The sequence below is a fragment of the Diadema antillarum genome, unplaced genomic scaffold (assembly GCF_040938485.1).
Source record: "Diadema antillarum isolate AM-2024a unplaced genomic scaffold, OU_Dant_1.0 scf00000039, whole genome shotgun sequence".
NCBI lineage: Eukaryota > Metazoa > Echinodermata > Echinoidea > Diadematoida > Diadematidae > Diadema > Diadema antillarum.
In genome coordinates this window covers 2391268-2417371 of record NW_027270928.1, presented here as the reverse complement: position 1 = coordinate 2417371, position 26104 = coordinate 2391268, and the positions used below count along the sequence as shown (strand labels likewise).

Sequence of the window (26104 nt, the reverse complement as noted above, 5' to 3'; positions counted from 1 at the left end):
ACATCCTAAGTCACCGTAAGACCACCAGTGGAATTTTTCCGGTTGCTAACAAAATGTCGTACTTGCCTTGGCTATTGATCAGCCTTTCACCAGCTTGAGGTCAACTTCGGCCGAATTGAAAGTCCATATTCTTATGGCTACCCTGTGACAAGATGGACAACGAGCAATCGCGTGCTGGTGTCCATTTCTTTTCTCACAGTTTCGAACTTGATAAGTTATCGTAATCGAAGTTAGCTATACAAGTTCACGTTAAAGTTAGGTATACACTACGTACTTGAAATGTGACTGAAGGATTATACAGTCTGTGGCAATTGTAATTTTCGTGGTAATTCCTTAATTACCTTTTATTTTTCTCTATCCGATCGTTGTAACCTTCTGAAATCATTGGAGTAACGGGACAAGCAAAACAAGCACGCTGTATCTATATAGGCTCCGCTAAATCCCTCGTTCCTTTATACCCTAATATTAGTATTGTATTACCCTGTCACCAATCATTTGCATTTATAGTATAGTGTATTCATTATCGTACTAGTATTTCTATTATGCTCCTGTAATGTCTTCGTTTGTGAAATGCGAATAACAATTTAAATCAAAGTTGATTTAAGAATGTCTCAGTTCTCCTGTCAGTCTGACATGGCTGTCTTGTTCAAGAGCGATGCTTTGTCATTTTCGATTTTATTGATAATGATTTGTGCATGTTGGAGACTGTGGAATGTATTAGTTAAAGCCACATATCCCTACAATATAGGACACAGATCGACACCGTCGACTGATATGAGATATAAATGTAAAAAGTCGCACTCTGGCAGTAAATTAGAAAATCACGCAAAGATTGAAGAATTTAAGTCGTTTGTGTGTCTTCTTTGAATCTTATATATGTAACAAAGTGTATCGTCCCTGGCTAAAGCTCACTGCCCTATACACGTATCACAAATACACAGATGTGTACGTCTGTACGCACAATGCCATTAGTAGCGAGCTTTAGATTTGCGACGCGAACGCTAAGACGATGCTATTTAGAAAAAAAAAAATAAGAATGGTGTTTTGCACATGCGCAAGACAGCTGTTTCCATTGACCAACCCGAAAGGCTGCGGCGTATCAGCGTTCGCGTCGCAGATCTAAAGCTCGCTATTGGCGGGTTATACGGACAAGGCTTTCACATTGAAAAACGTGAGCAAGATTATACGACGAAATTCATCGTGGAGAGAGAGAGAGAGAGAGAGAGAGAGAGAGAGAGAGAGAGAGATTAAAAAAAACCCCAAAACAAAACACAAAGAGCACAGCCCAACGTTCGTATAAGATCTCCAAACCAGCGCGGGGTTCGGAAGCTTTGCCAATCGTTCGCGGGCGTCGTTTTAGGTTGTTTTGATAAACTATTATGTAGGTATATGTTTTGTTAATGTTGAATTATTTCATTTTCCAATGAAATTTCTAGCGAACGTTTCCGGCATCTCGGTCGTCATTAGTTCGTGATTTCATCTCGAAAATGTACTCAAAACTTCCGCGATGTTTCGCAAAATCTTCGATAAACCAAAAACAGATCCCGATAGATTTGAAGAATATCTGGCACATGTCTCGCGCAAGCAGAACAAATTGTCCGATCATTCGATTTTCTGGACTTATCCGGGAACTCTTCGCGCACTTCTGAAGACTTTTGAAATCCGCACCACATGATATCTGACCTATACAAAGCGCATGGCAGAATGATTGGCATGAGCCTAAGGTGCGCGAGGCTCATGGTTCCTAGGGGGAACGGTCAGATAAGCCAGTGTAGCCCCAGCAGGACGAGGAGCTGGTCCCATGCAGAAAAACCCATGTTTGAGAGCGGGGACAACAGTGAAGCGAGCTGCATCAATTATTGTGGCAATTAAGGGTTGAAACAATAGGAAGAAGGAGAAGGGGGTGGAGAAGAAGAGGAAGTGGTTGCGATTCTTAGAACATTCGTGTTGTTCGCGCACGTGTTATTTCGTGTATGTGGACATGCCGTAGTTCGTGAGGCTGGCGTCACACTGTCCCGAAGTTGACACAACATGGCCAAACGAATGTGAAATTTTCAATTTTCGTGGAAACAAGCAACAACAAAAGCAAGTACGAATACCTCGGGTCATTCGTGAGGGCATCTTAAGCCATCTTACGGCCGCCGGTGGAGTTTCTCAGGCTCCGGCAGCAACATCCTGGGCGGCGGCAAAATCTTTGGCAGGTCAAATATTGTCCGAATTCCCTGCGAAGGTTCAAATTCGTATGGCCATCTTGTGTCAATTTAGGGACAGTGGGACACCATACAGCAGGTGTCCCACTGTTCCGATTGAGCAAAATTGAGCAAAGATGGACACACGATTAACAACATTGCAAATTCGGCTCTGACTGCATTACCATCGGGTCATTCGTGGGAACATCTTAAGCCATTGTATAACCATCTGTCTAGAGGATTCGCACTTAGTTCGACTGTTGACTGGCTTTTGACCAAGTTCGAGCCAACTTCGCACGAAATTGAAAATCCCATATATTAATTGCTATCTTGTGTCAGTGTCGGAACAGTATGACGCCACCCAAATGGTGGCAAAACACTCTCCCGAAATCAAATTCAATGAAAAACTGAAGTTTTTAATTCATTTCGAAACTGAATGATGTACCTTTTGCATCCTTTAGGATTTTGAGATATGAAAGGTGGCCGCCAAATATTGAATTCCCACAAATTTCCTTATAAACACATTTGTTACGATTGTGAGTTATTCAAGATTTACCATTTATAAAGAAACACATACAGTATATTGGAAATTCCATTTTTGGCGGTCATTTTGGATATCTGAAAACACTCAGGGATATAAGAATTGCCTCGTCCACATTCGGATTCAGTACCCTCGGAATAGGGTGAAACCATCAACTTGTCTTAATCTTTTTTTCCTTTTTTCACCAGTGGTACTTTTTTGTTGTTGGAAATTCAAATTTTGTCAGCCATCTTGAATATCTCAATATCCTCAAGGATGCAGTTCTAAGTTGCACTATCCAGATTTGGATTCAGCACGCTCGAAGTAAGGTAAAGTTGTCAATTTTGTTTCCAATTTTACACCATTTATTTAGAAATATATAGAAAGTTCCGATTTTGGTGGTTATTTTTGGCTGTCATTTTAAATATCTTAAAGAACTGCAGGCAGCCAGTAAAACAAGGTTCAGTCTAGTTCACTCAGACTTTTGGAAGACGTCTCGGAAGTTGCCCTGGTGTCGCCATGGTGAGAGCTTATACCATTAGTTTTCTATTTGTTTGTTTTGGTATTTCGAGTCACACTATCAGTCCGAGAGTCCCTGTGACGTCCTCTCCATTGAGGTAGTCTCTCACAACTGCTTCTTCTCAGCAACAGGTTTCTGAATATATTTAGTTTACACAGTAGGGCCTACAAAGATTTTTATTTGCCATATTTTGCATTTGCTTTATTACATCATCAGTGATAAGAGAGAAAAAAATCACAAACACAGACGCTCTCTTTCACACACACACAACACTTACACACATACACAACAAAACACACCAACACACGCAAGACACTTCTAGTCTACTTGATGATGAGCGAAAGGCATTGCCCAGGTGACGAAATTAAGATTATACTTGTCAGCTACATTGACAGCCATCTTCGAATAAAAGGCTTGTAGGAACACTCTGATAGCAACAGCCCTGCAATCTATGGCACTCGAGAATTCTTGAGCGAGGCGTTTAATAGTTTAAAACTACCCCTTTGAGTTTCAGCAAGTGCCAAGGTGCTAATCCTCTCACGCCAGATAACTTTGGTGACATGTAATAAATAAAAAACAATTCACTCCTAGATTTCCAAATGGGAAAATAAGTCAAACTGAGACTCTGATGGATTACACAAGCAGCGGACTCGGTCATGCATATCAGCCAAAATCAATAGACCATTTCTATCATTTATTACAATCTACGGATGTTTCTTTTACTACAGCAGAGTAACGAAATATTTCATTCATCTGCTCCCTCCCATTAAGTTCCTTGGGCAGGAATAATTCGCTCAGTTGTTGCTAGGTATAGGGCAAGCCTGCGTCAAGCTTTGTGGCAACTTTTGTAAAGAAAGCATGCATACAATCTGAATACATTACAGAACTGGTCTATTGGCATTGGCCTTTGCTCGACGCCAAAATGCAAGAACCCCGGGAGAGGTACTCCGCCGGAGGCTTATTAACAGGAAATGACATTCCGCTGGAGGATGGGGAACATAAATGTGACACATGACCTTAGTCCACACCATTCAGCACAACAGTGACTTACCTGTCATAGTTAATTATTTTGATGTGACAAGTGGGCATCTCATTGGTTTGGAGACCAGTTGACCTGGTGGTGACTCGAGTCTCGCTGGTCGCGGAGTGGTTGTAGAGGCGTCTCCGTCATGTCTCCGCGAGGTCTCCTGGAGACTAGCCTGGTCGCATCTCTGGGGAGTCACGAGAAAATCGAACATGTTCGATTTTTTTAGAGACTTTTCCAGTCTCCAGCTGGTCTCGGAGATGTCTCCTCGACATCTCTGCGACGTCTCTCTAATTACGGAGAGTAATTTTGTCCGCGAGGTCTCCGAGTAGTCTTCGCGACCTTGTGGAGACACATTGGCGTCCTACCAGAGACGTCGCGGCGACGTTTCGTCGATTTCCGGGAAAATCAATAATCATCTTCTTATGGAGTCACCTTCTTGGTGAGAGTACAAGCAATTTGTCTTTTTTTTGGCGGTGACAGAGAGATACGCCTTATATATAGTCTTTTGACTCAAAACAGGTACCAATACAGCCATCCAACAAATTCCTAAGAGGTTCGAGAGCTGTAATAGTTCCAACTGTCTATAATTCTTCAAACAGCTGTCATTTCCTTTTTCTAGAGATGTATAAAAGAATTCCACAGGTGCAATTGCGTCTTTGATCTCGGCGTTTGATGCCTTCATCCTTTTGAGCAATTTGAAGGTTCATTGCCAACTCTATTACTTTGGTATTATGCTTGTTTATTCATTAAATGAAGTCCAATTTTCCCAAATGATAAAACATAAGAAACAAAAGTAAATCCCGTCCTGAAATGTGAGCATAAGTGTAAAATCAGAGATTAACGTTGTGAAAGGGTTTGAAAGTGTAGCCTCCTAGAAAGCTAATTTTATCACTTTTCCGCTAAATTAAAACTAACGTGGTATAATTATAATCTCCTTTAGTTCTTCATGAATTTCCATGTCAGATTAGTGTCCGGACGCACTCAGTCGAGTGATTTGTTTTTTTATTTCATCAATATTTGCGCAATTTCCTGTGTCTTTACCAATATGTCCCACTCTCTTTTTTTCATGAATATGGATGGCGAGAGTAATGACCATCATAAATACACACCTTCCTTTAGACCCCGTTTACAGTGCGGGGCTGGGCCGTGCCGCGGCCGAGCCGCGGCCTGAATTGCGAGGCCGGGCCCCCCCAATTTTGTCCGTTTACACTGCCGGGCTTGGCCGCGCTTTTGATTCAAACCTTTCAATATGTTGTCGTAGCGGCGCTCTGCTTGTAAACAAATGCAATTTGGTATTGTCTGGTTTTCAGACCCTTTGCCAAATGAATTCCGTGGCGACGAAGTCGCCGTTCGGGCAAAGGCCTTTGCCGAAGGAAAATCCTTTGCAGGACAAAACCACCTTAAACTATACTAGTTTTCGACGTTGAGGGGGTTAATATCCTGAACAGCGAAATAGTACAGACAGAGGGTTTGGAAGTCAGACTAAAATTGGCCGCGCATATGGCCCAGTTTAAGTTTACACTGAAAAAAGGCGGGGCTCGGCCGCGGCTCGGCCGCGGCCGAGACCACCTCCAGAGCGAGGCCAAATGCGAGGCCAATTTTGGCCTCGCATTTGGCCTTTTGCGCGTTTACACTGAAGCGGGGCTGGGCCGAGCCGCGGCCGAGCCTCGCACCGTAAACGGGGTCTATGGAGTGGCTGGTCATTGTGCAACGAGACATGAATCAATTGTCTTCCTTTCTGTGAGGCAGACCCAATTTGGCACATACTACAAATATTTTTGAGTGGCTGCATCATAAGTCGGTTCAAAGGGAATATGACTGTTGCACTTCATCTCTTGAACCTCCATGGATAAACCGTCTGAGGTCATCTATCATTCTGCACTAAAACTGTTCCACTGTGTACCAAACAAAATGATAGCCTGCAAAAAATGTCCACAAGACCACCATGGAATGGGAATTGTGTGCTGCAGTGTGTATTTAATGATTGGGATATACACAAAAAGAGCAGATTTTACATGGTATGAACTCTGGAAATCCCAACAATTTGTAGTCAATGATGACCATGTGAAATAGTTCCCTGTAGTTTGTGTGTGCTACAAATTATTCCTGGCAATTACTTAGTACTAAGCAGTAAAATAACAAATACATGTGGTGACCATTTTACTTCACTTCATTCATTTGAGGTCACCACAATGAGTTTACACTCGAAATGCACAGCTACATCATGAACAATCACATGACAGCCATACACAGCACCACACATCAACATCATCAAGATATTAACATACGCAATGACAGTTAGCTATCTGTTTCTATCAACCTTGTGAACACGTCGCAAATCATGTATGACATTGAATAACAGTTTGCGTATCACATAGACTTTATTTTTCCATATTTTCATGTTGTTATTTACTGAGAAAATAATAACAAAAACTCTCTGAAACCTCACATAACTGGCCAAAAGTGAAATGGACTATCAACTCTTGGACATGATGGGGTGCAATGACATGTTCAATCAACGACTATTTTTCAGCCTCAATCTAGGCACTGTTATGGGTGTGGTCTCAAATGTTGACTATGGCACAGTAGTGGCACAGAATTCTCTCTTCATTTTTACAACATGCTCTTGATGAAAACACACTGCATCTTCACGAGACACTTCACTGATATCATCACAGAAAAATTCTGAATCACCTGCGATATCAACAATGACACATGAACAAATTCACTTTGGAGGACAACAGCAGAAAAAAAAAAATCAAAATGTAAGAAAGTAAGACTGGTGGCTTGGGGTAAAGCGTGACCCCATAGGATTCATTCTCTACTTCTGACATCAAATGCTTCATGTTCTAATGCATACATACTACTGCACAGAAATGGTGCTGTACATGAAGCTACAAGAAACATGTGAACTACTTGCTAGGTTGCAAGGATAAGCCTCTTGTTTATTCATCATACTCAACATTTAATCACAATAGCCTATCATTTTAATAAGACCATGTCATGGGGGGGGGGGAGGTGTCTTTGGTCTGAATATGACATTAAGAAAGAAATAATGCCTCCAGCACCCTTTGGGCAAAGTCATAATATGCATGGACGTCACTGACAGTCTGTAGGATGAGCTGTCAGCAAAATGTTTTGACTTCAGATAGGATATGATGGAAGATTGCAGATGATGTTCCTCACCGGACAAATACTGAATATTACATGACGAAGCATTGTGTTGAGATAGGACATAAAAGCTGCGTCAATGCAGGTAATGCTCCCGCCACATCAGACAGGAAAACACTATGATGCTTTCATCACATGTACTTTGGCTGTAGATGTCTGATTTCAAGCTACGGACAAACTTCACGTATTGTTCATCCATACTTGCACATCCTCCATGCTTGCCATGCTTACGCAATAACAACCATGCGAAAGCTTCAGCACTGGGGGAAAAAGTGTCTTACCAACATTTAAAAAGGAAATAGTTATGCTTCCGGGATTTCTCCTTCTTTTCAAATTTAGAAGAGCAACACAATATTATCAACTCCATGAAAAATTTTGTCATGACAAAGCATTATCAATATCAGTATAAAGTTTGACCAGGGAGATTATTTTTGGTGTTTGTTGCATTGATTAACAAATAAAAAAAAGAAAGAAAGATGAATGTTTACATGTGTCAGAAGAAAGAAAGATATGGCACAGGGTGTGTAGGCGTATATCCAGATCTTACCATGCAAACAAAATGTGTTTAGACTTATTCTAGATGGATTGATATAGCTCTTTTTACAGCCTTTGTGCAAGTACTGCTCAGGGCATATTACAATGTTACTGCCCTCTTGGATCATTGTCCACATTTCACGTAAGGTTGCTCAACTTGCGGGACCCCATTTCTTGGGGTGAATGACTCACTGGCTGTCCTGTATATTCTTTCACCCAGTGCCTAAAAACAAGAAATCCTGTTAAGTTCTAGTCTGTTTTCCTCTGTAGCATTAGTGCATATAGTTCCCACATCATGACACAAGACTATAGAAGAGCTGGAATAATACCCCTATCACGGATTAGCACTGTTCTATGTACCCTTCAACTTCTCAGTTTGAAATCATGATTGTTCAATATCAATGTTAGTGGGGAAATGTTGGCAATCATTATTTCATTTCTCACAACCACAATAAGATGCAATTAACATGAAAAAAAATGAAACCACTCCTATATTCTGGTGTTAGAAAAACCACAATTGAGAATCACTTACACTATGGGTCAGTTGTTCACAGGGCTAGTCAATTTTCTGGGAGTCTTCCAGAACATCAGGTAAATTTGGCAGCTCTGTGTAAGGGGTGACTTTTCTCTGATTCAGTACTCGTCTACCACACCTAACATTAGTATGGTTTTAAGTGAGAGTAGCTGTCTTGGGAAGGCTATTTTGGTCATATCTCCTGTAAATCTCCACTAAAATTCCTGGGTACCTCTCATTTCACTGACTTTATGTTGGCCACTTCTAACACTCTCAATAATGCCTCAGCATTACAGGACTACAAAGTCTAAGAGATAAACGTTATTGCAAACAAGTACAAGGTATCTGTACAGAAAAAGTCTGACAAATCATTCAAAAACCACATATTTTAGTGGGACAATTGCACTAATCGATTCTCTTCAAATAATAAATAATCAAAGTACGTGTTTACACCACGTCATATTTCAAGAAACTTTCAAATGTAAGAAATGTTCCCTGTTTAGACCTATAAACAAATCCGTACAACCTCACATGAATAAAGAGCTCGGCTCACCTTCTCATCCCAATAAATATCTTCTAATAAATAAGGGTCTTCAAGACTTTGAGAAGACAAGTAATCTATACATGCATTTAAATTAAAATGAAAAAAAAAATCCCCAGTTATTCCCTGATTGATTCTGCTTTTCAATTTTCATGACAAGAAAATACTATATATCGGGCAAGGTTCTGAAAAAAGGGGTCTAAGACATATATTCATCAAACCATGAAAAGACCTATGATACATTGCATAATTACAACCATGTAACCTCTCTAGACACCATGTACATAATACATCTTATTATCCATCAATATATCTGTATGAAAAAAGTAATCATGGACCAAACTCAAAAAATGTATGTTCAAAGTCATGTAAACTGTACATTTGTCACAGTACAAACTGATGTTAAATGGCAATATGATACATTTGTACTGGTTTGCACCTGTACTCTATTCATTATTTACATAGAAAAAAAAACAACAAACAAACACTGCTCTTTTATACAGTTTTAGCTCCTTGTGTTTGTTAAACTATGACTTGTATCTGAAGTGAGATTAAGGGCTAAAATATTTGCAATGCAAATTTTCCATGTGAAATATATTGCAATCCTCTACAAAAATAAAATCACATGTGTACTGTTTACTGATCAAGTCATAATTTACATGAAGACTGTACCACTTCAAAGTCCCTTGACTAGCAACAGCATAAGAAAGTACCACACCATGAATTATGTTGCATATGTGCATTTCACACAGATTTGAAAGATGAAGCAATCACAGACCACATTCTGCTTTTGGTAGAGAGTTCAATGGCAATAGACTGAGAGAAAACAGGTCATAAGATTAGCCTGTTTCTATCTCACCATTCAAGGAGAAATGAAGTTCCTCCTGTGCTTAGCTCAGTGTATGAAATAGGTGCCACCAGTATCTTTAAAAAAAATACAATTTTATGAAAGAGATTGCATGATAAAGAGCAAGAAAAGAGCATTTCCCTTTTTGAAATACTCAAGATACCAATACAACACTGAAAGAAATTGAAAGAAACTTCAAGCACAGTTCTGCTGATATTTCATGAGACTCCAATGATGCAACAGTTGTCTTCCTACTATAAGAAAAAAGAAAGTAATGGGATGGAAATGTAAGTGAAAGCAAGCATTTCACATGCCTAAAATGTATTAGCTTACAACAAATTCTACCCTCCTTCAAAGCATTATTTTTTTCAGAAGTGGGTGAAATGCCAAGATCTTTTATGCTCTACGAAATTGCCAACTCACTGGTATAAAAATCACCAACATAATCCTTCAAATTTGGAACGGATGGAATACACAAATGTTCATACATGATGGTAAAATGGACACCAAGGTGTGATAAAAAAAACAAAATTTTGTGGTTTTGAGATATATGTGTATTTATATCTTTAATATGCTCTTGCATCTTCCGTCTTTTCCCAACCTTATAATTACATCACGATTGCAAAACATGTAAGCGACTTAATCCCACACCAATTTGTATAGGATATTCAATCATCAATACACATCATTCTCTGAACATGGTGACTCTATGTGACTTGGCAATATCTACAAAAACAAAAATAAATAAATAAATGTCAACTTTGATAATTTACACGAGTGATGACATGTTACATTCAGTTAGTCACTTTCCATGATGAAAAATACAGTGTACATTGTTTGTGCTGAAGAAGAAAAAATCCAGCTAGTCACCTTTGGGTTTTAGACATCTTGTCTACAGGTAGCTTCATTCCTTCACACACAGTTTTGCGTTCTCTCTACAAAGTCAAATTCTTGCTGAATGCTGCCTCATTATTGAACTTGTAAATCTGGTCACTGAAAGTTTTTTTCTTTTTTTTTTTCAGTGGCAGGATGCTGTTTCAGCAGCCATAAGTCCAACACAAATAAGGCGTATTACCTCCATATCACTTCCCACTTTCCATCACAGCAGTACAATTACCATCAAATACAAAACACTCAGTTTGAGGCAATGGTGTTATGATGATTACTGTATTGTCCTTTTTTTTCTGAAAAAAAAAGGCTTTCTACATTCTGGAGACACTCCAGAGTAAATGCCTATAATGCAATAATTTCACCTCAGGCAATTCCAAGCACAAACCAACTGGTTCAGGACCTCAGATTATACTCCAGAACACAGATGATGTTGTTCTCAGTTCATGGAATATGCAATAAGATGATGTATATTTGTGTCAATGAACTGCACACATGGCCTCAAATTCTCTGATCCAGCTGGCCTACATACATGTGTCTTGGGAATGGCTCTTCCATTTTTTTTTTTTTTTTTTTTTTGCTGCCTCCACTGAGCACCTCACATGACAGCCTCCTTTGATCTTGCAAACAAAATTCTCTGCTCTTGTTGCACAATGCATATTATTTCAGAACGGCATGGTGACTCGCTCTCTTGCAAGCAATGATTCAATGAGTTCGAACCACAGTCGTTCCTAGGCAGCTTTCAACTGATCTACCCTGTTCTCCATCTCAATCATGGAATAACCGCATCCCAGTTCTTGGCAGCAAACATTCTCTTCAGTCTCATCGTGTTCTGTGCACTCCCACTTGTCGAGGAGTATCCAGCTCAGTTCATTCTCTCATGACATGGCACGTATCTCATAAAGAAATGATGACAAAAAAAATCCAGGACTGTCTGTGAAATTGTGTCCTTGTCCTGGAGGACATCACCATGGTAACCACTCAACAGGTGGATGCATCAGTTGACAGGGACTTCTGCATCTTCTCGTCCGGTTTCCTGTGTGTGTCCTTTAACTTGCTCAATGCTTTGTTTGCTGTAGCCAGTTCTGCCATATGCTTTAACTCCCTCTCCTTTAGCTTCTTCAAGTCCTGCTGCCAACTCTGTCATAGGGGATAGACAATAATTAAAGAGTTTAATATTTGACGGAATAACACTCATTTGTGACACACACTGGAAATGGTCCAACAGAAATTTAGTAGAGAGCCCAGATGGGTGTTATACTGTAACTGCAATTCTATATACCACTTATTTTCCAAATTTCAAATGTAAACTGAGGCTGCAAATATGGAGTTTCTTTTGATTTAAAGTTTTGACAGTTGCTCTTTTCATATCAACGTGATGAATGCGATTTATGTTCCAGATGGTCAAGATCCCATCATAAAGACCCTTATCTTCACTCTGACTCTATATTCACTGTAGATGTACCGGTAACTGTAGTTTAAGGGGTATTTGACAAGATTTACTGTCTTTGGATCACAACATAACTGAAATACATAAATGTTTCTCATTACAAATTTCAAATGTCCTGTTCTAGAAAATCTTGACAAAGCATTCAAGATTAAAATAGTAAATATGAAGCAAACTACTCTCACAACTAACTTTGTCAGGATACTTTGTAAGCTGTTTCAATCAATGATTTAAATAAATATGGGAAAGAAGGAAACAATTTGAATTCACATGGATGCCACATCAAGAAATGATGCTAGGCAACACTGTGCCCAGAGACATGGCTGTAGCATAGGCTGCAGCCACTAATCTTGTCATCTCTACTTACCACATTCTCTTGGATGAGCTCCTTCTTTTCTGTTCTCAGTCTTAAGATCTCCAGTTTCATTTCTTCTAATTGTTGGCTCAGGTTAGCTACCAGGAAGAAAAAGACACAATTTACATAATCAAAGTGAGTTTCTCATGACTCTGGTCTCTTGCATCTCCCTCCATTTTCAGTCTTTCACCTCTTCATTTCATCACATTTCTGAAATCTGAAGTTCACTGACGAGAAAATCATATTCCAGGTGCAAAATAAATCTATTTTGGAATGAAAATTGAGTATTTTGAATTCCTTTCCCTCAAGTTCTGAAAGTGATGTCATGAAAAGAGCCATGACTGGATGTCCACAACAATTTGGCAGATAGGAAGCCACCTGAGCATTTCATGCATTATAGAGACCAATAGAATCATATATTCATAAAGTAAAATCACATTATATACTTTCTTCGTCACACATCAATTAATGTATGCAGTGTCACGGAAGGATGAGAGAATATGTGACCTGCCACAACAAAAGGATCCTTAGACACTGACGGCTGAGCCGAGAAAATGGAGTTTGAAGTCAGATCATATGATCGTATTTCTGGTTTTGGCATAATTTTGTAGTTTAATGTATATTCTATCATCTGCTGAAAAGTCAAAGCTAAATGATCATAGGAAAGGCAAAAAACCAGTGTTTTTCTGGGCCATAATTTTCCGACTTTCAATGGAACAGAAACGTATATGAAGATTTGGATTTAGTGCCGCAGATAGACTCCACCCCTACAATGAAGGAGTGATCTTACTAGTCAGTGTTAAGCAATGCTTGATTTGGGTACAATCTCCATTTCATTTTACTGTGGTATGACAGGTATGTAATGCCCATGGTTCCAGGGGGAGGGTGAAAGACTGATGAACTCACCTTCAATCTCAGCAGCAGCGGAGCATTTACCCTCAGGACACATGTACTGACTAAAAAAACCAGTGCATTATTTGTTTTATAAAATGGGTCTATGAACTAAGATATCAGCTGATAGAACTTTGTATTTCAATACATTGGTGCCACTCTTCGATTAGTTGTGCAGATGACAGCATGAATCAAGCAATTGTTTGAGTTCATGTCGCACACACAGCCAGCTACAGAGCAATTGGTAATCTGCCATGGGATAACACTCTATGCAGTTCTGCTTTCTCGCTGTATATTGGCTGCACTCTTGCGCATTAACGAAAAATAAAGCGCATACACTTTGCACATGTACTTGTAATTGGTTACATTCTTCAACTCATCTTATTATCATTTCTATTTCTCTATTTTATGTGGATATTTCTTACACACATTGCTCACTGTAACTGTTTTGTGTGTTTGCCACTTGTTCAATTTCTGTAATTTTGCATCAAAGACGAGAACTCAACAAAATCATGCCTGATGCAATTTATGGTTGTGAGCGTGTTGCTGAGTGTCCGGTGATAAGCCCCCAAAGAAACTTGTAAAGCATTATCAATTATTTGTATTCAATCAGGTGAGCTTTTGGGTACTAAATCAATTTGAAAAGGCAATTCACAGATGGGAAAAGTATGTCCAGCATAGTTGTTGTGCTCATCTTAACTCTCATTTTTCTCATAAACAAAGAGGGACTTGAACAAACTTCAAAAGAGTTGGTGGTTTTTTCTTACCATTCCCGTGTCTGAGTCTTCATGCTCGTGTGTCTCGTGGTGGAGGTGCCCATCTTCATCACTGTTGAAGCTGTCGAGAGAGTTACTGGGGGAGACCCTTGGGTGAAGCCTAGCATCGGAGGCAAAGAACAAAGGACAATTAAACAATTTGATTCAATGGCAAATCAAAGCAAAACTGCCAAGAATAAATTTCTATCATGAAATTTATCACCATCTCTCTATGCTCAAATATGGGCAAGTTTAAATCAATGCTCAAAACTCAATTATTCAATCAATTGCAATATTCATTTCTCTTTTTGCTATGTACATATAACAATGTTTGTAAATGAATATTATATCCTGTATTCCAATTCAACTTTTTTGTTCTGTATCAATGTGCTTAGAAACGCCTGTATGAAGAGTAATATTACTGTTATTTATCATTATTGTTATAAGGTCAGCAATAGCATCATGTTCAACCCATTGAGGATGAGTCCCGTGCATACTCGGGCAAGTGTCAATGGGAAATGTGAGTTGTAGCAAAATCAGCCTACCCTCAACAGGTTTAAAGGGTGTGTACAGTTCTGGTCGAGGTGTAGATTTAGCTTTTAACATTTTGCGAGATATTCAGAAACCACTCTATGAGATGTAAGGGGTAATGCAGTTCTAAGGGGTATCAAAAGTTTATTCGATGAAAATCGGTTTTGAAATGGCCGAGATATCCAAAAACAAGGTGAAACAAAGAGATCCTAATAAAGTTGTGGCATGTCGCCTTTTATTATTAGCACTTTTCTGGATATCTCAGCCATTTGATAACCAATTTTCATCAAATAAACGTTGAATCCTTCTTAAAATTACATGCTCTTTCATATTTCATAGGAGGCTTTTCATTATCTCACTTAGGAATGTTCACAACATGAATCCCTACCTCAACCAGTACTGTACAGTCCCTTTAAGCTGTTTTTCTTTGTATGTAATAAGTGGTATGGTCTACAGATGGTAACATACTCTGTAAACATGTGTGTGTCACTTCTGTAAAGGCACACTGCCTTGTGGTCTCACCTCTGCTGTGCTGAGGAGCTGTTGACATCGGGGGAGCTATTGAGCGAGTTGGAGGAAGACTTGTGAGACTCTTGGCTCCCGTTGATACTCTCTGAAGAGTGCGATGACCGGCTCAGGACACTGTCACTGGATCAACCAATCACAAGAAAATATTGTCAGAGATCACAATTGCTTCAAAATCAAAACTGGACCAAATATAGGACTACTTCACTTTAAGCAAAGCATCAGACTTGATTCTAATCCTGGTTCACTTTTGAAGAAGTGACAAAAAAAAACAATTGCAACTATTGACAAATTGCCCTACATTGACGTAAATTGTCCATCAGTTGCAATGAAAACATGTCCATCAGTTGCAATGAAAACATCTCGACGGAAGAATTTTATGAATTTGAAAAAAGAAATAAGTTACACAGTATGTTGAAATCTTTGCTCTTGTAACAGCACCTGATACAGCCTCATAGGCTGAGACATACGATATGAATTACAAATTTCTACCACACCAAGAATTGCTCACGACAATTAATACATGGTTTAGAGACACCTTTTGAAGAACATCTAACTTTTTGCATGCCATGGCAGGGAAGATTTCTGTTAGGGCAATAAGTTAAAACTTTGACACCGACTGTTTGAAGATAATATCTGTTTGTAGGCTATGTCAATCTTACTCTAAACTGTTGGATTATTCTCATCACCAGTAAGATTTTAACAGTGCTTATAATAAATTAAAGCAATGGATAGACCTACATGACATCATAAACTGAATTATTGAGAAACTAATGGAAAAATTACCGCTTCTTCTTTGGTTCTTTCTTGTCGGCACTACCAAAGCTCTGGGCTGATCTCTGCGACGTCCTACTGCTGGATCGCTGCTTGATCTGAATTGTACGAAATCGATGTAAAAGGAATATAAATAAACACCATCTTGTGAATATGTGAAGTAATCCTAAAGTCTGCCCAGGCTAGAATGGTTTCACTAGAACATTGTAAAGACAGTATACGTGTATTATGCTTCAGAGAATTCACTCATGTGGCTTGGGTTTACAGAATTACATGGAATTCAAACTAAAAAGCACACAGACATTTAATCCACAAAGCATGGTGTGACTGAAACACTTGGCACAAGGCTGTCTACACTGACATATCAAATCCCCTGATACACATGGTGTAGTGAAGAGCCAGTATATCAATACATGATCATGTCAACAGAGCAGACTGCAGAGTAACAATCCACTCACCGCTGGACTCCTGCTATCCGCTTGATCTCCACCACCCGACCCTTGTCCTTCTGTGCCTACAAACAAGGTGTTGCCGTTGATATTCTTTGGGAGCGTGGCAGCCCCCGTGCTCTCCATCGACGTGGTGCGTCCACGGAAGGCATTCTTGAAACTCTTGAGAAGTCTGCTGTTGCCCCCTGGTGAGTAATCTGCCTTGCTTCCACTGGACTGGAGTGGTGAGATAATGTCATCTCCTGTAGAGGGTTTACATAGTGACAAACTGTTATCGTATCACAGTCGTATATTGGATGCTTTACAAGGCTGACTTCATTAGTAATTACTAAGCTGAAAGTTATGCAAGGATCATCCCCCCCCCCCCCCAAAAAAAAAAAGAAGACATGAAGATGTGGGGTTTGGCAAATAATGGTAGTTCGATAGGATTCTTACCTGCTACAGCACAGAAGATGTCCTCATTTTTGGACATGAGGTCATGGTAGAGATGGTCCAGTAATGCGCTTCTCGTCCTCGCCTAGTGGGATGTAATAAAGAACAATTTGAAATGAAAATAACATCACAAATACAATGTAAAATTCATGTTGCTCCTCTGAAAATGTATGAAAATATATTTCTTTTTTTTGTGAGCCTTCAAAAACATTTTCCATCAATAATTGTTAACTTAGCAATTACTGTTTGTAAAGGATAATATATATCATGCATAAGGAAGAGAAATTATTATGCTGCCATTTATACCAGTTGACAAATTGATTGATATTGGCTGTCAATATATAAAGTTGGCATTATGAACTCTTGGGCCACAATACTTTGACAGGTGCCATTCATTGCCTGAACTAGAAGTCCACAAATAGAGTGATACAAACAAACATTTCCACAAAAACCCATTGGTGCTGGTTCATTTAATGTTCTTCCTCTTTCATTCCTCAGCAATTGTTCTCACTTTCATTCTACACCACCTTTAATATATATCAGCTGCTTTATCAAGTTGGCATCTATAGGTTGTCCTCCCCCAACCCCATTTTTCCCTGTGTTATGCAGATTTCAACAACATGAGAGATTGCTGCTGGCATGAGCTTACCTGGATACTGGCAAACTTTTGAGCCTTGTAGCAGGCATGCTCTGCATTGAGGAGTTTGCAGAGCAGGAACTCCTTCAGCTCTGCTCCCTTCTTGAAGATGGAAGGACTAGGCAAGTTTGGGCCAAACGGGGGAACGTTGTTCCGCGCTGTGATTGTCACCTGTAGTTCAAGCACAAAGAAATATTGGTGGAATCAAGGCATAACAATCTACAGTAAGATGATAATGAAAGTAATCAGTGTTTTTCTTTCTTTTCTTAATGCACCCCAATGCCATTGTCCTATCTCCTGTTCACAGGTAAGATGATAAGTAACTACAGATTGTTACTGCCTCCAGCTTCACTGCCAATGCATTTCATTTCTTGCAAATGTACACTTAGCAACATCATTCCACAGACTTTAGATTTATAAATTGAAAGATCTTGGTATTTTTAAAAAGAAAGGGGACAGAAGAGGAAAAGCAAGGAGAACAAGTAGATCAAATCCTACCTTGTATTTGGTGTTGTCCGTGTTGGGTTGGATAACCTGGACAATGATGTAGGCATGGAGGAAGTTTGAGGCGATCATATCCGGTACGAATGGAGTATTCTCCTCTTGGAAGATGATGGCAACAATGTCATTGCCGATGTGTCTTTTTCTCTGAAGCTGCAAACCAAAACAAATAATGACTGTTTAATGTCAACTGACGACTCATGCCATAACTTATGATGCCCTCAAAAATTATGTTCTCTCTTCCCAACACTGTCAGTAAAGCTGTACTCTACTCGTCACAGATATCATCAATATCACCTTGGTATTACAATAATTAAAATGACACATGCATGCAATTCTAAATTGTGTATAACTGTCCCAGTCAAGGATATGAATGCATTTTATCTCCTGCATTCAGTTCTCGCCATTTGTTAAGGTCAGTGCGACTTGTCAGCTTGTTGAGAATAGAGCACATTTTACAAAAATAAAAGTAAATCATCTCCTTCCTCTTCCCCCAACAAATAGTGCAACTTCAGCATTTTGTGTATACCTATAAAGTCAATGGATACATAGAAGTAAGGAGAATCAAAGAAACAAACAGTCTATTTACCAGTGTATTTGCCAACAAATCTGAGACTGCAAATATTCAAAAAGAAAGTTTTACTTTAGTTTTTAACAGTATCAAAATTTTCATCTGCCTTTTCAACCGGAGACTGTTTCCTAGCTGTGCACAAGCCCTGCAATGTACATTCTCAAGACTGATAGACATGTGGCTAATCGATGTACACGTACCTGTTGTGCATCCCCTTCTGTGTAGGGCAGCATTGTGGAGACATGGAACATGATTTCATTGGTATGGTACTTGCAGTATATGGAATGCGTTCCAGTTTGGCCATGATTGACATCCAGCCCACCTCGGAAACTGCAAGAATGAAAATAATGGGCACATCTTAAATCTAATGTTCTATTACTGTGTATGATGTGACAATTTACACCTACAAAGTACATATACAGTGTACAAAATACAAAGTACATAATCGTGTTCGTTATAACGGAAGTGCACTGTACAGGTCACAATAAAGCAGCAAACAAATGGCTGGTATGAAAGAGAAATGGTTGGTTTGTTTCACATTGTTGAGATTGCTTTACTCCTCTGTTTACATTGATAGCTGGAGTAGGGCTGACCACTGTTAGATATGTCCCTATTTCCAATCACTCACCCTGAGAAATTTTTCAGCTCCACCTTCTCCCCGAGCATCTCCAGGAACTCATCCAGGGCGGGGCTGGAGTTCCTGTTTCCAAACATCTCCTCCTCCGTGGTCTGGCCGAAGCACTGGTAGACAACGCCAAACTTGAACTTGTTGACAAACGAGTGCTCATCGTAACTCACAATGAGCTCTGACCCCTGAATCATACAGATAAGATATCAAGGAGACAGACATTATAAAATGCGCTGTGCTGCATTTATCAGTACAACCTGGCAGGGTTACTAAGATGGTAATGAATGTCTATGGTGAAAATGGAGATAATTTTCACTATCTATATTTGTGAGCACGAGTGATAGGGGCCAAGGTCCATGCTTGTTTCTGTCTATGTAAACTGTCAATAAACATATTGTATCATGATTAATACAGCAGCCTCTACACCTCTCAATTCTTACAATTACTTAACTCATGAGTACTTGTCCTAAATGATTACCTACATTGATGTAAACTTTTCTCTGCTGGGTGTTTCCGTGGTCACAGCATTCTCAGGGGAAAATTAAATCAGAAATAATTTGGTATTTGGCAGAAAAAGAGTGATCAGCTTGAGACTTCTTTACCTGACTCATCTATACTATTGTTCACATAGAGGCAATATATATGATAATATTAATGTTACCTAGTCTCCTCAAATAGTAAATAAATGCAATAAGTCTATGTATGACATGATGAAAGCTATGGCAAGGCACTTGCAGAATGTGCACACATCAAACTCATGCAGTAAAAAAACCAAACAAAGAAACAAAACCAAACCAAACAAAACAAAAAAGCTCATCATTACTTGGGTCTCGTGAACCTTTTTCATAGTAGTTTTTGTATATCCTGTGGTTATCTCCTGTTTTCTTAGGTAATAAAAATAACGTTCGTTTACTTTGCTGGTACATCTATTCAGATCAAAACTAAACAAACCTACAAATGTCCTGACATTGCATCTGTCTATTAATATAAGAATCATTCAAGTATCACATTACAATTGTATATCCACACATGAGGAATACCACATAATATGCAAATGCATGCATTTACCTTTGGAAAAAGTACTGGTTGATATCTGTCTGTGGTAATACTGTCGCAGAGTGTCTGTTGGAAGAAAGAAACATTTTATAAGAAAAGAATGAGAATCAGGAAGTCAAAGTGCCAAAGCAAAACCAATTGTGGCTTATTGAACCTAGAAGTATTTCCTACATTTGAAGATCTTAGTGCTACATATCCATAAGATGCATTCAGCACATTCTAGACGTAATATCTCGTACATAAAAAGAGAATGGAAAATGTAAATAAAATATACCACACCAATACATATGCACATACAAACTGTGTGTATTTATTTTCTTCTCAGCTGAGATACAGATATGTACACACTCCAAAGGCTTTTTTTTTTTCATTAGTATTAACATGCATTTCTTCTCAAGATGCAATTGGTAATATTTTGACAGTGAGGGTTCTTTGCAATGTCCCTGACACAATGTATTTGCATATAGCAAAGGGGATGATGTTTTGAGCACACATAGGTGCTAAAAAGAAATTTCTTCAAGATGGGGGATTGGTGCTGTTTTGTATCATCACCTTTGTGATTCTGGCTGGAACAGGGGAATCCCCCAGTGTGGAGATGGGTAGGACATCATGGAGAGTACCAGCCTTGGAGCGGAGGACCACTCTCAGGGCATCTTCACTCCCTATGACCTCCTGTCTGACTGAGAGCACCAGGGGGCCAAGGTCCTCATCCTGACCAAAGTAGTTAAAATGTTCCTGCAGATAAGGAAACAAGGAAGATAGGTTGTCATGGCAACTGTCATGAAGAGTGTGAGAGACTGTTACAGAATGTATAAAATATGAGTGGGTGACTGAATATATATAATTTTTGATTTTATGACACTCCATATAAATACTAGTCTAGGAGCTCAGTTTGAAGACAGGGCACATAAATTTCAATGCAGACAAAAACTTTGTGCAGCCTTCTTCAGTAATTATTACAGCCAATACCATCATCACAACAGCATTCCTAGGTGATATGAATGTCTTACATAGAAAGCTTTAGACACACCCTGGGCTTTGTGAAAATAATGAAGTCTCACTGGGGAAAAAAAAAAATCACTCATTTCACTCATTGTTTTCTGTTGAGTTTTTGTGCAAACAGAGAGGTGGGGGTGGCATAGATTTAGCAGTTGCAAGTGAAAAGCACTGACATCATACAACTAAGGAAATGAACATTTAACGTGCCAGACCATTATACAGGTAGTTTTGCTATTGTCACATGACAGATCCATCTTGAACAAAAACATAAACAATTCCCGCAACAATTACGAGAAGTCAGACAGACCAGGGAGCACCTGAGGTAGTAGTCGAGGCATGACTTAACACAAAGAATGCCTCCATGATACTCTGGAATACCTGTAAGTGTTAATTAACAAGTCCTGTACACTGTCTCACAACAGCTCAGGGGTGAGAGTGATATAGCTAATACACCTCAATGCACTAGACTCCTTCTTTACAGTGAAATGAGGAAAGTAGCAATTACAAAGGTGCAACAATCTTCCATTATGTCCTCAGTCTAGCAGATACAGCTTCACAATATGTCTTTTATATATTTTACTTGAACTCTTGTGGAAAATAACAACCCATACATATATCAATTTTACAGATATGAACTTTGTAAAACAATTTATACATTACTTAAACAACAAATAACAAGTTCTCATACCAGAGCTGAGGGGGAAAAGGAACAGTAATATCAGGTTCATCTCTGGGAAAATATGTTGATAACCACTTTGAAGGTGACAATCATCAAAAGAAGCAGAAAGCTACTCTCCTTATCCCAATGTTCTCTGCATCCCCATGGAGAGCTAGCTCCCAGAGTCTGCTCTCTGATGCGGCATGTCACCATCCCAGTAAGCCCCAGTTTCCTCTAACGGCCTGTGATTCAGGCTGCCCCAATTAGCACCCTCTGGTTTCAGAGTTCAGACAAAATCACATCACCCCTCAAAATCAACATAAAACAGTTGAAAATAAAACCAAACTAAACTGAATCTAAACTTGAGTCTCAAGTCTACCACCTCCCCGTCTGTTCTTCTTTCATGTGCCTGTAAATCTGAGATGTGATAGATTTAAACCACTGACCTACTTCCAAGTTTTCTTCTCTCCACTCTGGCACTCTAAGCACCCACTTTCCGTACTCTACTTCTGGTTTCTGTCTCTAAGACTCTGAAGTGGGAACCCCCTCCCCCCCCCCCCCCCCCCCCCCCCTCAAACAAAGACACACACCTTCACATATTATGTAGACTGATGTCTAGCCATTCAGGAACTGAAATTCCTGCCTTGTGAAAACACTACTGTTTAGCACCTAGATCACATTCCCCTCCAGTGAGTAACACAGTTAGATGCTATCCTTTTCTAAATCACAAAGGGACACATTTCTGTGATTACATTGGCTCTTGTATGGGTGGGGTAGAGTTATACTACAGAGAGGACTAAAAAAAAATGAAGCTTCTCAAAGCATTCTCCTCTGACTCAGGCTAGGAATCCCTGTGTAAATATGCTACAGCTCAGAATACATTATTTTTTTCCCCCCACAAATACACAAAGCCGAAGTACAAAAGAAAATGGTCATGTGTTTTGATCAAACAAGTGTCTGGACTATGTGTGAGTACAGGGAAGGTTCAGGAATGGCTCATGGTGTATTTCATATGAAGGGGAACACAAAAACAAGTCTCACTTTCTATGAGAAGGCAAACAGCTTTTATATTCATGGGCTTTACCTCTGAATATTACATTACATTACACATGGACAATTTGAAGCAGTGCTCTTGAGGCTGTGCTGGTTACACAGGTGTCCCAATATGCACAATAACACAAAATGGCAAACTTACAGCAAGATAAAACAAGATTTGATACTTTCTCTGATTCATCTCAAACAAAGACATTGAGGCTCTTTTAATTTCACTTTTGTAGCAGTGCAATGAATGATGTGTTATATCATCCCAAGTATTTTTCTCAAAGACCACACTTTACCATGGAGGGCATACAAACTAAAGCTTTTTTACAGCATGTGTGAAAAACACCGACAAGAACAAGACCACATTCATATTGATAATTCTCTGAGTCCAAAGTAGCCTGGTGGTCTATGCCTGGATCAAGCTCAGAAAAGAGGACAGCATGACATGGGCATGAAGAAGAAGAGATATTGATAGATTGGTATAAAGGCAGAAAAATAGAGAAATAGAGAAACAGAGAAAGAAAGAGAGATAGACAGCAAAAGGGAAAAATAAAGAAGTACAGAAAGGGGGGAGAAAGGGAAAAGAAGTCAACTTGTGTGGTGTATCAGACTCCCCAGTGAGTAACCCTTGAACTACATCGCTCCATTACAGGTTATTGGCAAATTAGATAATGGTTCTCCAGGCGAATCTCTCCTCATTATCCAATCCACGATCCTCCCCCATCCCAGCAAATCAGAGCAGACAATTTGCAGACAGTACATCCAAGACATGGTGGCCTCGGAAAAAAAAAGTGTGTTTCGAAAGTGAGCAGCATAGAAGGGTGATGTCTTCTTCTCTGTACACCTCCATCTCTCTCACTCTCCCCCTATCTACTTTTATATTCAGTCCTTCCCCTCTCTACCAACCCCTCAAAAAAAATCCTAATCAAATCATAACATAGGACAACAACAACAACATCAATCACACATGGATAATGATTTAGTTAACGACAATTGGGGAGAATGTTCCCGCAATCTTCCTCATGTTGAAATCTTTGCAATCTCTCCTTGCACATGCAGTTTTACTTGTATTCATTCTACGACCCTGCAACAACTATGGTACACAGTGATGTCCTTGGTGTTTTATTCTGATGGTGAAGACATTGCTCAATCCTGCCAGTAGATTGAGATTGTGATCCAAAAGTCTTCGCCTTACCCCTTCCCCATCCCCTCCCCATCAAAAGTAAACATGTACGTATCTGCAGCAAGCACACTTTGTGCACTGCCTGAAAATCTCTCCCCTAACTCCAGAACAAATTTTCATTACTGTGAAGACACGGAGACAAAGCTTTCCAATTTCCCCTCTGTGCTCCAAAGAGACAAGAAAAGAATTCAGATTGACAAAATGGAATTGACAGACCCGAACTGCAATACAGTCAATAGGCAATCTGTATGCAGAATACAAGCTGTATCACATTCTATCTCGCATAGTCAATGCAATAAAAGCATAGCTATTCTGCAAGCAATTGGCTATTCCACAGGCTGTTGCAACCATGCTCTACAGGCCGACTAGAACTTCAGAAGTTAAAACCTGTACCCCAGAACTTGATAAAGTATTACCTCATAAGTGATTATCGAAAACATCACTGGAATCATGATCTCACAAATATGTAACATGCCTCTACATAAAATGCATCAATCCATGACAAGTTGGTCTTAAACATTTTGCAGTTGATCTGTGATCTAATTATTTCATTCAAGAATTCAAGAGGTGAGACTCATACTTGTTTTTTCATAAAAATGCCCCAACAACAGCAGCTATGTACCACATAGATGATCAGCAATGGCCAGCAAACGGTATTGATCAATGGTATCTACTTGGTGCCATATGGGAAAAGGTAGACATAAGCATACACCACATTAATAATATACCAAAAATCAAGAGAGATGAAAGAAGACAGGGAGAGGGAGAGAGACAAAGGGCACTTCTTCTGATGGCCACAAAAGTGTACAAACATCAATGCTAATGACTGGCTTGATTTCTGCTTTTGAATAATAGTACAAAGCCTGAGAAATGTGTCATCTCTAATTTGATCATTTTCAGCTTTATTAAATTAGTTCATACTAGATTTCTTGTTCCCTTTTCTTTGTCTGTGGGGCTGAGGACAATTTTTTTGAACTGAGTTTACATTTCTGTGAATTCTTTTTTTTATGGTCTCTTCTCCAAAACTTTTTTTCCCCCACCGAACACTGCTGCATCCCTGATGAATTGTGATTGGTAAGCTACGAGTACTACTAGTGACTTGTATTGACATTGGTTATTTGTTTATGTATACTGTGATTTGTAAATGGGTTTGATTTTTCGGCTGCAGAACCAAAGTTTTGAATTCTACAAAGCTCGAGGCTTAAAGAGTCAAAGATGTGCACATGAGCTGTTGGTCAACCTATTCCATTCTCTGTCTTTTCCCTCATATTTAATCAGTCTAATCCCTGATACACTTGGTCTAAGCAGCAAAATGACCTGACCTGTCCATCAGCAACACCGCAGAGAGAAAGTGGGGGAAAAAGTTTCTTCTGCGGAAGTTAACCACAAGATTTGATTAGTTTGGGCATGGCAGGTCCATGGTTTGGTTGGGGCAGGAGTAGTTTTGGCTTGGCTTGGTAATGCAGTTTGCTCATATGAGTCTACTACACTCCGGCCACAAAAACCCCAAATCACAGCTGGGCTAGGCTGACCTCTTCATTCATTTATTTACACAAAATATCAGTTTTTGCTTAACATAGTGGGGCAGACTCATTCATAACAAGACAACCGCTTTATTCAAGTTGGACAGAGTCTGAATGTTATCCTGTTGAAGTACTTACAGTCAAAGCACAGGTGTCATACAAATCATTATAACTACCCAAATCGATCTCATCTAATTGGGTGATCAGTCTAACTGATGAAATGGTTTCCTTGAACACTTTCTCAATAGAGAAGGGCATATAACTTTTGTCGAGTTTTTGTGTACAAGTTTTGGAATAATGTGTTGGGTTATCTGAAGAAATGACCTCTAGTGCGCAACTGTGATGTGCTTTTTCTTTAACCCTCTGTGTCCCACATCTATTCCTTGTCCACAGGTAT

The 26104-nt window shown here is 39.4% G+C and overlaps 1 protein-coding gene across 6 annotated transcripts in view; it reads right to left on the bottom strand.

The window, feature by feature from the left end:
- Positions 1-14127: 14127 nt before the first annotated feature.
- The window catches only part of LOC139711089 (rap1 GTPase-activating protein 1-like), a 295166-nt gene continuing 283189 nt past the window's right edge, over positions 14128-26104 (bottom strand). For 2 of the 6 annotated variants that reach the window (XM_071623016.1, XM_071623008.1), the window contains exons 6-16: positions 20856-21038; positions 20316-20369; positions 19248-19432; positions 18820-18949; positions 18046-18201; positions 17560-17718; positions 16914-16995; positions 16488-16720; positions 16042-16127; positions 15253-15378; positions 14128-14320 (exon numbers count right to left, since the gene is read on the bottom strand). In XM_071623016.1, coding sequence (XP_071479117.1) covers positions 14185-14320; positions 15253-15378; positions 16042-16127; positions 16488-16720; positions 16914-16995; positions 17560-17718; positions 18046-18201; positions 18820-18949; positions 19248-19432; positions 20316-20369; positions 20856-21038 — 1530 coding nt within the window. In that variant the 3' untranslated portion in view covers positions 14128-14184. The remainder of the gene's footprint in view (positions 14321-15252; positions 15379-16041; positions 16128-16487; positions 16721-16913; positions 16996-17559; positions 17719-18045; positions 18202-18819; positions 18950-19247; positions 19433-20315; positions 20370-20855; positions 21039-26104) is intronic. The other 4 variants (XM_071623028.1, XM_071623023.1, XM_071623043.1 and 1 more) reach the window with 2 other exon arrangements.